The following is a 14,618-nucleotide window of genomic DNA, read 5'->3' on the forward strand; positions in this document are numbered from 1 at the left end:
ATAAATAAGCGTTCAAATAGTTTGGTGGTTTTTTTGCCTTTTACGTCCAATGGAATCTGTTTCGGCAGACAATCCACACTGATATTCTCTGGCGTCCACGTTTTAGATTTACATGAACTGGGTCGATGTTTCTGCTGGCGGACTGACGTCCTAGAGTACCATCATCACCTCAACGACAAAAGAACAGTTTGAGCCGAGACATTAAAACTAGCCCCTCGTATTCTGTTGCAAAAACAACATATTTCTGAACCGTTTCTCTTTACGTGTGTGGGGGGTACGGGTGGCCCAGTCGTCTAAGGCGCCGCAATTCGCCGAGTTCGTAGAGTTGCGTCCCTTGATCTCGCCAGAAACCTATGATTGTGGGTTCGAGTCCCGGTTCGCCCCGATTATGTTTCTAGGTTTGTCAGCACCATACCCGTGCTCGTGGTCTTCCTGCACCACTTGGGGCTTTTCTCCCACATTAAGCTGACACGCCGTGATATAACTGGAATAATGTTAAAAGCGGCGCTAAATCCAACTCACTCACTCTCTTGACGTGTACGCAGCAGAATTTCTTCACTTGTACAGAGCAGATGTAGTTTCAAATTAACATACCGTTTTCAGTTTTAAAATCAAGAAACACGCTGTGTACTGGATTGTCTGTTCACTGTTACGACAGATGTTGACGTTATATATTTCCACCAAAAATATTTGCCTAAGGGCCACTTTTTATCCTATTTGCTCGATCTTGTGGCATGGGTCAGTTGCCACCGAGTGGTAGGTTTGGTTTTGTGAACGCATTCAGCAATGGGGGTACATTTTCCCCACAGTATCCCCAGGGTTAAACAGATGCAATGTTTACATGCTTTTTATTTCTTACTGGACATTGTGATTTTTTAAACAATGCATTTTTTATCTACACTCGCAGGCACGCAAATTTGCGTCAAAAATAGGGCTCCCCGGGTCGCAATTAGGACACACGCCAGTTTTGAGCAGTCGCTGATTAAGGCACTCAACGTAGTTACGAGAGTTGGGGCGATGTTCGTAGACGTTGAGGCCGTCGGCGAGGTTCCTACAGGTGGGGTTGTTGATGAAACAGGGTGGCCCACAGTCCTTGCCCCCAGCACACGCGTGCTGAGCATACTCGCCTGAAAAGATATAACTCATATGCGCTAAATGCCAACTGTAAGTGTCAAAATTAAAAGTTGTGAAAAACTTATTGGCATGAACATTATCAGACATGATAAGACCTTGTGTATATCTTTCTTACACTTGCAATGTTTCGACTTTTGACATTGGCAAGTACATAAGTATGGATACAATGAGTGAAAAACGCAGAATTTTAGAATTTCAAGTGAAAATCAAAGTATGAGCAAGACGTTGTCTCAAGATGATTTTTATCACATGTTTGTAATGTTTGTATTCTAGGAAAATGCATCTTCCCGAGGCAAGAGAGTTAACTGATTTTAAGGTCCAGTTTCCACCCTTGCCGAACTAGGCTGGAATTCCTGGGCTCGATCGTAGCTATTACCTGTGGCTATTACGAGTTCTGCCCCTTCTAAGCCTTTCCTATGGACCAATCAGATTCCACATCTCGTATCGCTTGCATTTGTTTCAAACAAAATGGTGGCGCCCTGTCAAGACGATCCTATCGATAATCAAGATCTATATTGCGATAAAACGGGTCTGACATCGCGAAGTGCATGAAATCACGTGAGCACCTTGATTAAGACATGAAAAGATCTGGAAAACATCAAATGACAACGAGTTGGCGGTGCACATGCTTTGCAAATCCTGCAATCGACCGAAATCCGACGACAGTTTACGAACCGGATTTCGATTTCGTTGCGCGATTTTGATTGGGCTATGCATAGACTCGTTAGTCCAGCCAAAATGTAACTCCAAAATACCAGCCTAGTTCGGCAAGGGTGGAAACTGGACTTTTATAGTCAGTCAACTCCCTTGCCTCGGGAAGATGAGGAAAATGAGCTAGGGTCAAAGATTTGCTCAGGTGTAAATATTAGATAAACATTTCCTGAAAACCTATATCAAAAGCCTTTTTGACTCATTTTATCCTAACCTATGCCTGTAGTTGAATTCTTTGAACAACCAAAGCTAAGCTCACATTCATACAAACATATCTCATTAATTTTCTTAGTACTAATTTTTAGCCAAAGTTTTTCCCAATTCTTAAATTATGCGGAAAAGGGGCTGTTATCCTACCATGTCCTTTGTCATTTGAAAATAAATTATATCATACTTTACACATACTGGTGTTTATACTATTTGTTTACGCTGTCCACACAAGGACATATTCATTTAAATCTATTTTTTTAAGAAAATACATTTATATAAAACCAAAGAGGTTCATTCAATTTACAACAGGGAAAGTCTAGAAATACTTCACACTAAATCTAAATTCGATTACCAACATTGGTATGTTATTGTTGCTAAAAGCTAGTTCTTTCAAAAACAAATCTGCACCACTGAAAGAGCTACTAAAATCTTCAAATTTACCAAGACAACAAAATGACTGAAACGTTGGTATAAGATATGGTATAAGTCCCATACAAAATAGTTGCTTGGCGATACGGAGCATTCTGTTCATGTTGGGTTAGGTTACACAGCAAACGTTCTTTATCACTGCAAAAAAGTGTTCTTTTTACAGTCAATATTACTATATTTCTTAAATCTGTACTTATATAAAATACAGTTTTGTTCTAGTTAAAATCAAGCGTAGCAAGGCGCCTGCGTTATCTCACGTCACATGTTTCGATATCGGTCTTATTTTAAAACATTTATATTCTACGGTTAAAGTATTTCAATAAAAATTTGTTATTGTTACCTGTGTATGATCAAACCAAACCCTTTTAATTAACTTTTTTCAGTTAAAAGGAGTAAACGCATCATAGTCTGTATTGACAAAATATTGCAATAAAAGTGACAAAACCCTTTCTATATTACTAAAAATAATGGCCGAAAACAGTGACGATTGTACGATTACGGCTATATCATGAGCGTGTGTTTAGTGACGATGCCCCCACCCCATCCCCATCATAGACAAAGGCAAGTTAATTGTTCATTTGGTACAAGTCAAAATAGGGAATTGCATAGGACTGATGTGTCAAATTTGGAAATGTCCTCGCATGTCTACCAAAAACGTTTAGAAAGGTTTACTGAGGCCTTGAATGTTGTAACCAGGCTAAAAAAAACTGAGCAGGAGCTGTATGACGCTCATTGAAATCCTGGTAGAAAGAGCATGCTTGATTGAAGCTCATAAGAAATGAAGACACTAAGAGATGGAGCTGCAGGAATATTGCTCGACCTGAAGGGAAAGTTGAAGTCATCCCTCTTTTCTACGGTGGCCCATAAGGGACATGGAGTCTGTTTTTCCATATTTTGATATTTCACTTACATTTATCGTAACCTTTTGCAAATTAACACGATCTGTCTTACAAATATGTGATAAATCATGTGTAAAGAAGATATTGAATCGCTGAAAAACGAAACGAAAATGTCAAAAACTAAAATGAAAATGTCAAAAACACAAAACGAAAATGTCAAAAACTAAAATGAAAATACAGAAAACTATTTCCACCGCGGTGATAATATTCCCACCCCGGTGATAATATTTACACCGCGGTGATAATATTTACACCGCGGTGGAAATAGTTTTCTGTGTAATCATTTTAGTTTTTGACATTTTCGTTTTGTGTTTTTGACATTTTCATTTTATTTTTTGACCTTTTCGTTTTGGTTTTTGACATTTCCATTTTAGTTTTGGACATTTTCACTTCACATTTCAGCGACTCAAAAGCTACTTAAAAGTACATTTTCTATGTTTTCGGATGTTTTTATACATGATTTATCACATATTTGTATGGCAGATTGTGTTAATTTGCAAAAGGTTAAGATAAAAGTAAGTTAAACATCAAAATATTGAAAAACAGACTCCATGTCCCTTATGGGCAACCGTACTTTTCATACAGTCTGGTGGAGAGTGTTTTGTCACTCTGAATCTTTATGAATAGATCTAAATATGAAACAGACAAAGCTTTCTAACCGAATTATTCGTTTATATGGCCTCCTTTATTTCTAGTTCAGGTGGGTAAGTCAATGGAAATTGGCTATTTACTGGTTATTGATCAGCATCTGATCAGTGCTATACCTGAAGCTTAAATTAAACGTCTTGGCCATATTAGCTTGTTTTGACTAGGCCAGTCCGAGCAGAGTTTCCGATTCGCATGCATAAACAGATCAGCGAGAAGAGTGGCACCACTGGTGTCTATGGGGATGCCTTCTTCTTACCTAAACGTCTTACCCCCAAATAATTCATATAAATTATCAATGAGGAAGACCAGCGCTTCACATATTATCTCAGTAAACTTTAGAAGACATTTGCTTTCAATTTTCACAAATAACCTGAAACTCTGAGGATAGATATGTAATTATATACCCATGGATCAAGGAAAAAAGATTTTAATTAGGTTTGTCATGTGGGAAAGTGGTGTACAAAACTTAAAAATCCATATGTTTTGACAGCATTGAACCTGGTTCTTTTCTGAAATTGTAAACAGTCATTGAAATCCTTTGAGATTGTGACAATCCTCATGGTATAAATTCCACTTGTCTCAAATATTTTCTTTGAATATAAAGGAAGTCCTTCCTTGATTGTGTTAAGGCTTATAGTTAATCTTTGGTGGTACATTTGCTGGACCCAGCAATAAATCTCTCTTTGTATGGATTTTTATGTAGCTTTACAAAAATCCGGTACAAAAGACCAATGGACATGTCTTCATGTTTTAGAGCCAAGTCAAAATTTGATAGTACTGATGCATGGTTATGGCATATGTCTTCCTCAGTAAACATACGAGCCTTATTATTAGATATGGCGCTTATATCAAGTTCAATTAATGTAGTGATGCTTACATGTAATGGTTATGTTATTTGAGGCCTTGTCAGAGGGAACAACTACAAACTTTTCATGTAGGGCAGCTAGGCTGTGGATGTCAGCTGGCTGGGACAGAATAAGTTTCTTTCCTTTCTGTTTCCTCTTTTCCAGTTTCATCCTCTTAATTTCTAGGGGTCGCATTTCGGTAACCCTGGGGGTTAGTGTAGGTTTACCGAATTGAGAGCCCTGGAGATATAGAGGATGTTTCAGTTTGTGCTTTCTATCAATGACATCACACACTTACTTAGCCCACTCTGAAACACATTCAACAGATTCTCCTTCTTTTTTGGCCCATATACTGGCATATGCTTCGACAACATCCATAATGATTTTAAAGTTGTGATCCAAATTAGTAGGAGGCTGCTCGCGATATTAACATATTATGGCACATGTTTGGAAAGTGATTTTTGTCTGAGAATGTTGTTTGAATTAAAGGCATCAGCTCCCTTTTTTGCAAATTACAATTTCAAGAATATGCAGTCTTTGTCTGATTTAGTGGAGTCTGTTCCTGGTTTGGCTAAAAGTTCCAAAGCAATATCAAGAAATATACTCTCTCGTCGATATTGTGGGCTCTTTACAATCTAGTAGATATTGTCGACTCTGACTGTATGTAGACACGCTAATCAGCAAAAGCTGCAGGAGTCGTTGAAATTCTTAGTATAGTCTTCCAAATGAATGGTATGATTTGGACCTTTCTTTTAATCATGGCTGGGTAGACGTCTTTGGGATGCATGAAACAGACTCTTTTCATTAAAAGCTGGCAGTTCATTGGTTAGAAAGACTGCAACCGTCGTTTATGACCGTGAACGTCAACTAATGTGCCATTTTTGGCAACTTTCTCGATAATTATAAGTCTAAGTAGTTGATAAATGTTAAAGGTGTATATACGAGGGGTGGCTGAGCCTAATTACGAAGGATATACAGTACACACTTTGCAGTACACACACAACCATTTGATTCAGCGAGGTAAAGGGATTTGTTTCTGAAAAAAAAATTAAGTCCATGTTAAACTGAAAAACTTACATACGCCTCGCAGTGAAGGAAAAACATGATATACCCTAATCTTGAAGACGGTGTGTATTTAATTGTTGAGAAGTAACTGTGAACTTACCAAGTGGTAGCACTGGGGACAAGTGGCTGTCTGGCACCTCAAAACTAGAATTCCACCTCTACCCAAACTTGAAGAAAGAACTCTCTGGTAAGCATTAAGTAAACGGTGATGAAGTCATGTCTGCTGCGGGGGTCTCAGCAATATTCCAGCTATATGACAAAGGTTTGTTGTCAGCCTTGTCTGACAACTCTTCCAGGAGGAACACACCTAATCTCCTAAGCCTTGCGACTATATGAATCCATGGGAAAGGATATGGGAAATCCGGAGTCAGGGTCCGTAAGGCAGTATCCTGTTGTCTTCAAGTCCCTACAGGCAGCTCTTGTGAAGCATCTGATACCATCTTGCTCTGCACATCAGTTGTCCCAGGCCTGCACCCATTAGAGGCAATTCCAGCATCAACTCACAGTGACGGCACAACCCCGGAAGCAGGTGTCTACTAGTGATAGACCTAGCTTGATTGACGTACAATATAGCACCAAAGGTTGGAATGCTGGAAAGTTTGCACCATGACGACCGGATTGTAATGGACCTCGGAGATAAGTGATGTACCAAGACCGCTGTCATCAACAACGAAGTCCATCAACTGCACGTGGACCTCACCTTGCTACAGGCTTTGCTGTCAAGGACTCAATGCTCAGAATGATAGAGAGTGGCAAGAATGGAATGGAGAGAATTCGACTCGTCACATCCGAAGGGCCTCATCAGGCTGCCCGTTGCTACCCTCTGCTGCACACAGAAGGTAAAGCACAGGTTCGAGTTCTAGGGAGAACAGCAAGCTGACAACCCACACCAGTCTACATAGCCTTCTTCTTAAGCACAATGTTGTACGGCAGTGAGTCTTGAACCCTCTCCTCCAGACAAAGAAGAGAAACTCAGTACCTTCCACATGTGCAGCCTCGGAATTAGCTGGAGTGACCGAGTCACAAAAACTGAAGATCTGAAGACGCCATATCCTGAGTCTCTTCCCCCCAGCTCGAACAGCACTAACTTCGCTGGATTGCCACGTCCTTCGCATGGAGGATGTGACAACACTGAAGTACTTCCTGTATGGCTAGCTCGCCTACAGCAAAAGGAGGTGAGGTGAAATGGGGTTTAACGTCGCGTCCAAGATTATTGCACTTATATAGCGACGTGCATGCACGTGGCTGCTTGTACTAGTCCGGACTGATGCCGATTTATAGTGCAAGCACACTGAGATACAATGCCGCAGTTTAATATGAATACCCCTCTCAGACACAGTATAGCCGATCAGTCCTTGTTTAAGCCCCTTAATGCCGAGCGCCAGACAGGGTAACAACAAGTACCATCTTTTAACGTCTTTTGGTATCACGCGGCCGGGGATCGAACCCCGGACCTTCCGCTCTCCGGGCGGACGCTCTACCACTAGACCACGGAGGCGGTCTTTGAGCAAAAGGAAACCTTCAAATACGTCTGCAAGCGGGACATGATGTCACTGGATGTTGAGAGGTGTGAGGAACTGGCTGAACAAAAATAAAAGTCACGAGTGTCTAAATAATACAGTTCGATTTTTGGTATTTATTTTTTGTAAATAATTCACCAACTGTTGATATTGAAAGAAATAATTGAGGTCCAAAGCTTTACAAAATGTTGATCCACTTCCACTGCCACCAAAATGTTGATAAAATACATGATATGATTATGAATGATCGGCGATTCACCACGCAGCACATTGCCGATACAGTAGGCATATCTAGTTAAAGAGTTGGGAACACTCATAGGAATGAACCGAGTATGAAAAAGGTCTAAGCACGCCAGGTTCGAAGGCCTCTAATGCTACAGGTTCATCATATTTATGTCATTTTGAAGCAGAATCAGCCGATTTTGTCTTTGTACCAATAAATAAATCTTGGGTTTACCACTATCAGCCTGAAACTAACAACAGTCAAAGCAGAGGAAACCTGTTACGTCGAGGACAAAAGGCAAAATTTGTATCAAATGTCAACACTAAAGTCTGGAGCTGGTAGAATATTGCTCCACATAACGCGAAAATTGACTATTGGAATCCTACTGGTGGAATACCTTATGAAAGGTGAGACCAATAATGATCAATATTAAGGTAACATGCTGAGGCAACTGCATGTATATCAAGGCTAAACGTCGTGAAAAACTCACTAAAGGTGTGTTGTACCACGAGGACTATGCAGAATAACCCACTAAACATGCTCCGTATTCACCAGATCTGGTACCGTTAGAATTCCACCTCTACCCAAACTTGAAGAAAGAACTCTCTGGCAAGCATTAAGTAAATGGTGATGAAGCCATTTCTGCTGCGGGGGACCTTTTACCACCAGGAGGAGGTTTCCTACACCAGTGGGGTCCAGGCACTCCAGCATCATTGACAGAAGTGTGTGGACTTTGGAGTCATTATGTTCAAATATAATTGGCAACCAACACCATCAACGCATTCCTTCGATTAGTCTCAGAACATTTCGACCACCCCTCGTATGTCAATTCTCTTGGTTTCCATCAAGAAGAAGGGGGAGGCTAGGATACTTACATTTCCCCAGGGGCTCTGTCCTGTTGCCACACGTGACCATGCTGTAGTGTTCACATCTCTGTGTTTCAGGGTTGTACAACTCCGGGAAGGGACATTCCTGTAGGTTCTGTTCTAAGGTGGAACGATGTATTTTCATGGCGGGCGCACTACAGTTGTAGTACTGGGCACACATAGCCGGGTGGGGAATCAGTGTTTCCGTCGTCGTCTTGCAGATGGGGTTCACGTCGCCTGAGTCTAGAATGAATGCTGATGCTGGAACTGATGCAAAAAGTGACAGGTTTAAACCTAGTTTGTGAGTGACGAAGACTCTACCAGTGACGCCAAACTAACCACAGCCCTAAACCTACCTACCCCCTCTCGCCATCTACCCTCTCTTACCCCGCCATTCAATATTTCCACAGCACCCGTCTCTCCATCTACCCTCTCTTACCCCGCCATTCAACACTTCCCACTGCATCGCTCTCTCCATCTACTCTCTCTTACCGTGCCATTCACCACTTCCCACTGCATTCCTCTCTCCATCTACCCTCTCTTACCCCGCCATTCAACACTTCCAACTGCATCCCTCTCATTCTACCCTCTCTTACCCCGCCATTCACCACTTCCCACTGCATCGCTCTCTCCATCTACTCTCTCTTACCCTGCCATTCAACACTTCCCACTGCATCCCTCTCCATCTACCCTCTCTTACCCCGCCATTCAACACTTCCCACTGCATTCCTCTCATTCTACCCTCTCTTACCCCGCCATTCACCACTTCCCACTGCATTCCTCTCATTCTACTCTCTCTTACCCCGCCATTCAACACTTCCCACTGCATCCCTCTCTCCATCTACCCTCTCTTACCCCGCCATTCACCACTTCCCACTGCATTCCTCTCATTCCACCCTCTCTTACCCCGCCATTCACCACTTCCCACTGCATCCCTCTCTCCATCTACCCTCTCTTACCCCGCCATTCAACACTTCCCACTGCATCGCTCTCTCCATCTACCCTCTCTTACCCCGCCATTCACCACTTCCCACTGCATTCCTCTCTCCATCTACCCTCTCTTACCCCGCCATTCAACACTTCCAACTGCATCCCTCTCATTCTACCCTCTCTTACCCCGCCATTCACCACTTCCCACTGCATCGCTCTCTCCATCTACTCTCTCTTACCCTGCCATTCAACACTTCCCACTGCATCCCTCTCCATCTACCCTCTCTTACCCCGCCATTCAACACTTCCCACTGCATTCCTCTCATTCTACCCTCTCTTACCCCGCCATTCACCACTTCCCACTGCATCCCTCTCCATCTACCCTCTCTTACCCCGCCATTCAACACTTCCCACTGCATTCCTCTCTCCATCTACGCTCTCTTACCCCGCCATTCACCACTTCCCACTGCATCGCTCTCTCCATCTACCCTCTCTTACCCCTCCATTCACCACTTCCCACTGCATTCCTCTCTCCATCTACCCTCTCTTACCCCGCCATTCACCACTTCCCACTGCATCCCTCTCTCCATCTACCCTCTCTTACCCCGCCATTCAACACTTCCCACTGCATCGCTCTCTCCATCTACCCTCTCTTACCCCGCCATTCACCACTTCCCACTGCATTCCTCTCTCCATCTACCCTCTCTTACCCCGCCATTCACCACTTCCCACTGCATCCCTCTCTCCATCTACCCTCTCTTACCCCGCCATTCAACATTTCCCACCTACCCCTCTTTGTTTCTCCCAGCACAACACAGACATCACTACACACAACAAACACACCTCACATTACACAACAGACAACACAACAAACAAAGCACAATACACAACTCAACACACACACAAACACATACACACATACACAAAGGACAATACACAACACAAAACACACAACAAGGACAACACACACGAACACACAAGCGCAATAATCTGGAACTCGACGCTAAACCCTAATTCTCCTTTCAACTCAACACACACACATACTATACACACAACACACATGCAACATGTGCACTCAACACACACACACACACTCTCACACACACACACACACACACACACACACACACACACACACACACATACACAAAGTACAATACACAACACAAAACACACAACAAGGACAACACACACGTCGCTACATAAGCGCAATGATCTGGAACTCCTCGCTAAATCCTAATTCTTCCTACAACTCAACGTACACATACTATACACACAACACACATGCAACACACACAAAACATACACACAACACACACACGTCGTTATAAAAGTGCAATAATTATGGAATCTTAATTCACCTCACCTCATAGCGTGCACGCACGCACACACACACACACACACATACACACACACACACACACACACATAAACCATGCAAATATAACACACATATACATAAACACACAACATACGCATAAGCACACATCACAAAACGATACACACGACACAATAACATTAAGAAATAGCTCACATGAATCCAGGGCGGCCAGCAGCACCATCAGCAAGCACAACACGCGACTCTCACACATCATGGAGCTGTAGATGAGATCCAAACCGTCTACAAGAAAACTAATGCATTAAAATATTGTAGCAGATACAGTTTGGATAAAACGAAATTTTAGTTGTATCTCAAACAGGTTGATGTACATTTGTATGTTGTTAATGACAAATTAGTATTTTGTAGTATTTAGTATTTTGTAGTATTAAGTATTTTGTATGACATGTAAATGGCCGTTTGGAATGTTTTGAGAAAAATCAAGTCACTTCCTATATCCATAATGTCCTTTGGTCCTAATGAACTTATGTCCTAGTATATAAGTCAGGTACTTCATATACCCCGAGGGGCGGTCGGGTAGCCTAGTGGTTAAAGCGTTCGCTTGCATTGTCACGCCGAAGACGCGGGTTCAATTCACGACATGGGTACAATGTGTGAAGCCCATTTCTGGTGTCCCCCGCCGTGATATTGCTGGAATATTGCTAAAAGCGGAGTAAAACCATACTCACTCACTCACTCACTCATATACCCCGACACAGACAAGTGTCAGCCATATACAGTGTGCATGCCTTGGAGAACTGAAGTTGAAACGGCGAATACAAAAGTATGTATTAAATATAGTTGTTCCGATATGTTTTATATAAGTTAACTAACATACCACTACCATACTGGCGAATATTGATGTATCATACGATTACTCCGCACAACAAAACTACACCCATAATATGGCTAAATATAAAATGACATCTGAGCGTCACTTTTAGTCAAATAAAAACAAAAACTAATCATTTTTTTTCAACGCTTTATGATTTCGTTATCCATAAAATACACATTTTATAAAAGAGCAGAGTTCAAAGTGTGCACAATTGTTTATGTTGGTATTCTTGGCAAAGTCAAGAAAATAATAGATAGTGTCTTCCACTTTTGGTTTTTAATCAAATAATATAAAAATTCTACCTCTTTCCTCATTTTTTTTTTAAAAAAAGCATTAATTATTTTTATACAGCCAGGCATATACCGTCTGGTACATAAAATGAATATTACCTTACCTTCACAGCGCTATAACGGCTACAGGGCAGCGGCTTGTGGTAGATATGTTATACATCTCCCTCTTTAAATGTAGGGTTTAAATACCAGGGTATATTTAGATATGGGAAATGCGCATGTGGTTATCTGTAATTTCTGGTATGTATTAAAACTTGGTTTGAAAAAGGATAGCACCAGTTGCTTGGAATAATTTGTCGTATAATATATATAACATATGTATTAAGGTGAGTAAGTATGGTTTTACGCCGCTTTTAGCAATATTCCAGCAATATCACGTCGGGGGACACCAGAAATGGGCTTCACACATTGTACCCATGTCGGGAATCGAACCCAGGTATTCGGCGTGACGAGCGAACGCTTTACCACTAGACTACCCGACCGCCCCTATGTATTAAGGAGTATAAAGGATGAATATGAGGATAAGAACAAGGGTTGGTACTTCTTTCAAGTAATTATCTTTAGATAATTCATAAATTCTGTTCAACGCCAATATCTAAATTAAAGCATTTGTTATAAACATCTTTGTTAAAAAGCGAAGTGTTTGGATCCCAAGGTTTCAGGAGCTGCACAAAAATTACTCATAAATGTGTTTTGTTCTCGCATTTCAAACTATCACCTTGATGTCGAACGCCAGGCTGAGAAACAACAAGTAGTATCTTTAAAGGTCTTTGATGTGACGCGGCCGTGAATCCAACCACCATCATTTCGCTCCCCGGCAGACACTCTATCCGTTAGACCACGGAGGCGGTCCGCTATTAACTGGAATGTCCCATATGTATTAGGATTGCGTGTCATCGTGTTCCACCTCAAAGGACATACACATATTGTTATCTGAACAACAGATACATTTGTTGATGTGCAGGGTTGGTTTGTTGTTTTACGCCGCACTCAGCGATAGTTGATGCGCAGGGATAGCTAGTCTGTGGTGTAGAGCCCAAGCTACATACACGCAGGGGCACATGCACTACCAACCGCACGCACACGTCTATTGTTATGATGCGACCAGGAGCCGAAGCATTGGCCTTCTACTCTCGAGGCAGACGCGCTATCCACTATTCCACGAAGGCGGTCTCAGACAGACGCGCTATCCACTACACCACGAAGGCGGTTTCAGGCAGACGCGCTATCCACTACACCACGAAGGCGGTCTCAGGCAGACGCGCTATCCACTACCCCATGAAGGCGGTCTCAGGCAGACACTCTATCCACTACACCACGAAGGCGTTCTCAGGCAGACCCGCTTTCCACTACCCCACGAAGGCGGTCTCAGGTAGATGCGCTATCCACTACCCCACGAAGGCGGTCTCAGGCAGACGCGCTATCCACTACCCCACGAAGGCGTTCTCAGGCAGATGCGCTATCCACTACACCACGAAGGCGGTCTCAGGCAGAAGCTCTATCCACTACACTATGAAGGCGGTCTCAAGCAGACGCGCTATCCACTACCCCACCAAGGTGGTCTCAGGCAGACGCGCTATCCACTACACCACGAAGGCGGTCTCAGGCAGACGCTCTATCCACTACCCCACGAAGGCGGTCTCAGGCAGACGCTCTATCCACTACACCACGAGGGCGGTCTCAGGCAGACTCTCTATCCACTACACCACGAAGGCGGTCTCAGGCAGACGCGCCTCAACTACCCCACGAAGGCGGTCTCAGGCAGACGCGCTATCCACTACCCTACAAAGGCGGTCTCAGGCAGACACTCTATCTACTACCCCAAGAAGGCGGTCTCAGGCAGACGCGCTATCGACTACCCCACGAAGGCGGTCTCAGGCAGACGCGCTATCCACTACCCCACGAAGGCGGCCTCAGGCAGATGCGCTGTCCACTACACCACAAAGGCGGTCTCAGGCAGACGCGCTATCCACTACACCAAGAAGGCGGTCTCAGGCAGACGCGCTATCCACTACACCACGAAGGTGGTCTCAGGCAGACGCGCTATCCATTACCCCACGAAGGCGGTCTCAGACAGACGTGCTATCAAAGCAATAAAACAGAGGCTGATGACTTCAGTCTGGTGCGTGCATTAAATTCAGCACCATATGGTCTCGACAACTATCGTGTATGTTGAACATCCGTCACTGGCTACTTTATAACTTACCACTGACAGGAATATGGCCTCATAAAAACAAGTATGAAAGTTTGCATTAGTGTTGTTCCCACTAAATAGGACGTCACTGACAGCTGCCTACTTTGTGCTGAGTCGTGATGCGTGTAGGTTTACCATTCAAACAAAGAGAGGGTGTTGGTGCACCAATAGCAGTCCTCATATATGCGTACAAATGAAGAGATTGTTGTTAAGTGAAAGAGGTGAGTAAGTCGGTAGGTGAGGAAGTTTGGTTGGTATGAGTGAGGGAGTGAGTGAGGGAGGGAATGGGTTAATGGTTGAGTGAGTGAGTGGCTGGGTGGGGTGGTTGGTTGGTTGAGTGGATGGTTGAGTGAGTGAGTGAGTGGGTGGGTGGATGGGTGGGTGGGTGTTATTTGGTGGGTGGGTTTTATGGTTGAGTGGTTGGTTGAGTGAGTGAGTAGG

The 14,618-nt window shown here is 43.2% G+C and overlaps 1 protein-coding gene across 1 annotated transcript; it reads right to left on the minus strand.

Moving 5' to 3' along the window:
• Window positions 1–831: 831 nt before the first annotated feature.
• Window positions 832–12,169, minus strand: LOC124146567. Its single transcript, XM_046516910.2, has 4 exons — window positions 12,088–12,169; window positions 11,015–11,101; window positions 8,560–8,817; window positions 832–1,127 (listed from the first exon to the last, which is right to left on the minus strand). Exons 2-4 carry the CDS (start codon window positions 11,073–11,075, stop codon window positions 892–894), a joined length of 555 nt encoding a protein of 184 aa, XP_046372866.2. The 5' UTR covers window positions 11,076–11,101; window positions 12,088–12,169; the 3' UTR covers window positions 832–891.
• Window positions 12,170–14,618: the final 2,449 nt, after the last annotated feature.

Source organism: Haliotis rufescens, unplaced genomic scaffold (genome assembly GCF_023055435.1).
Source record: "Haliotis rufescens isolate VD_foot unplaced genomic scaffold, xgHalRufe1.0.p SCAF_23, whole genome shotgun sequence".
Classification (NCBI taxonomy): Eukaryota; Metazoa; Mollusca; class Gastropoda; order Lepetellida; family Haliotidae; genus Haliotis; species Haliotis rufescens.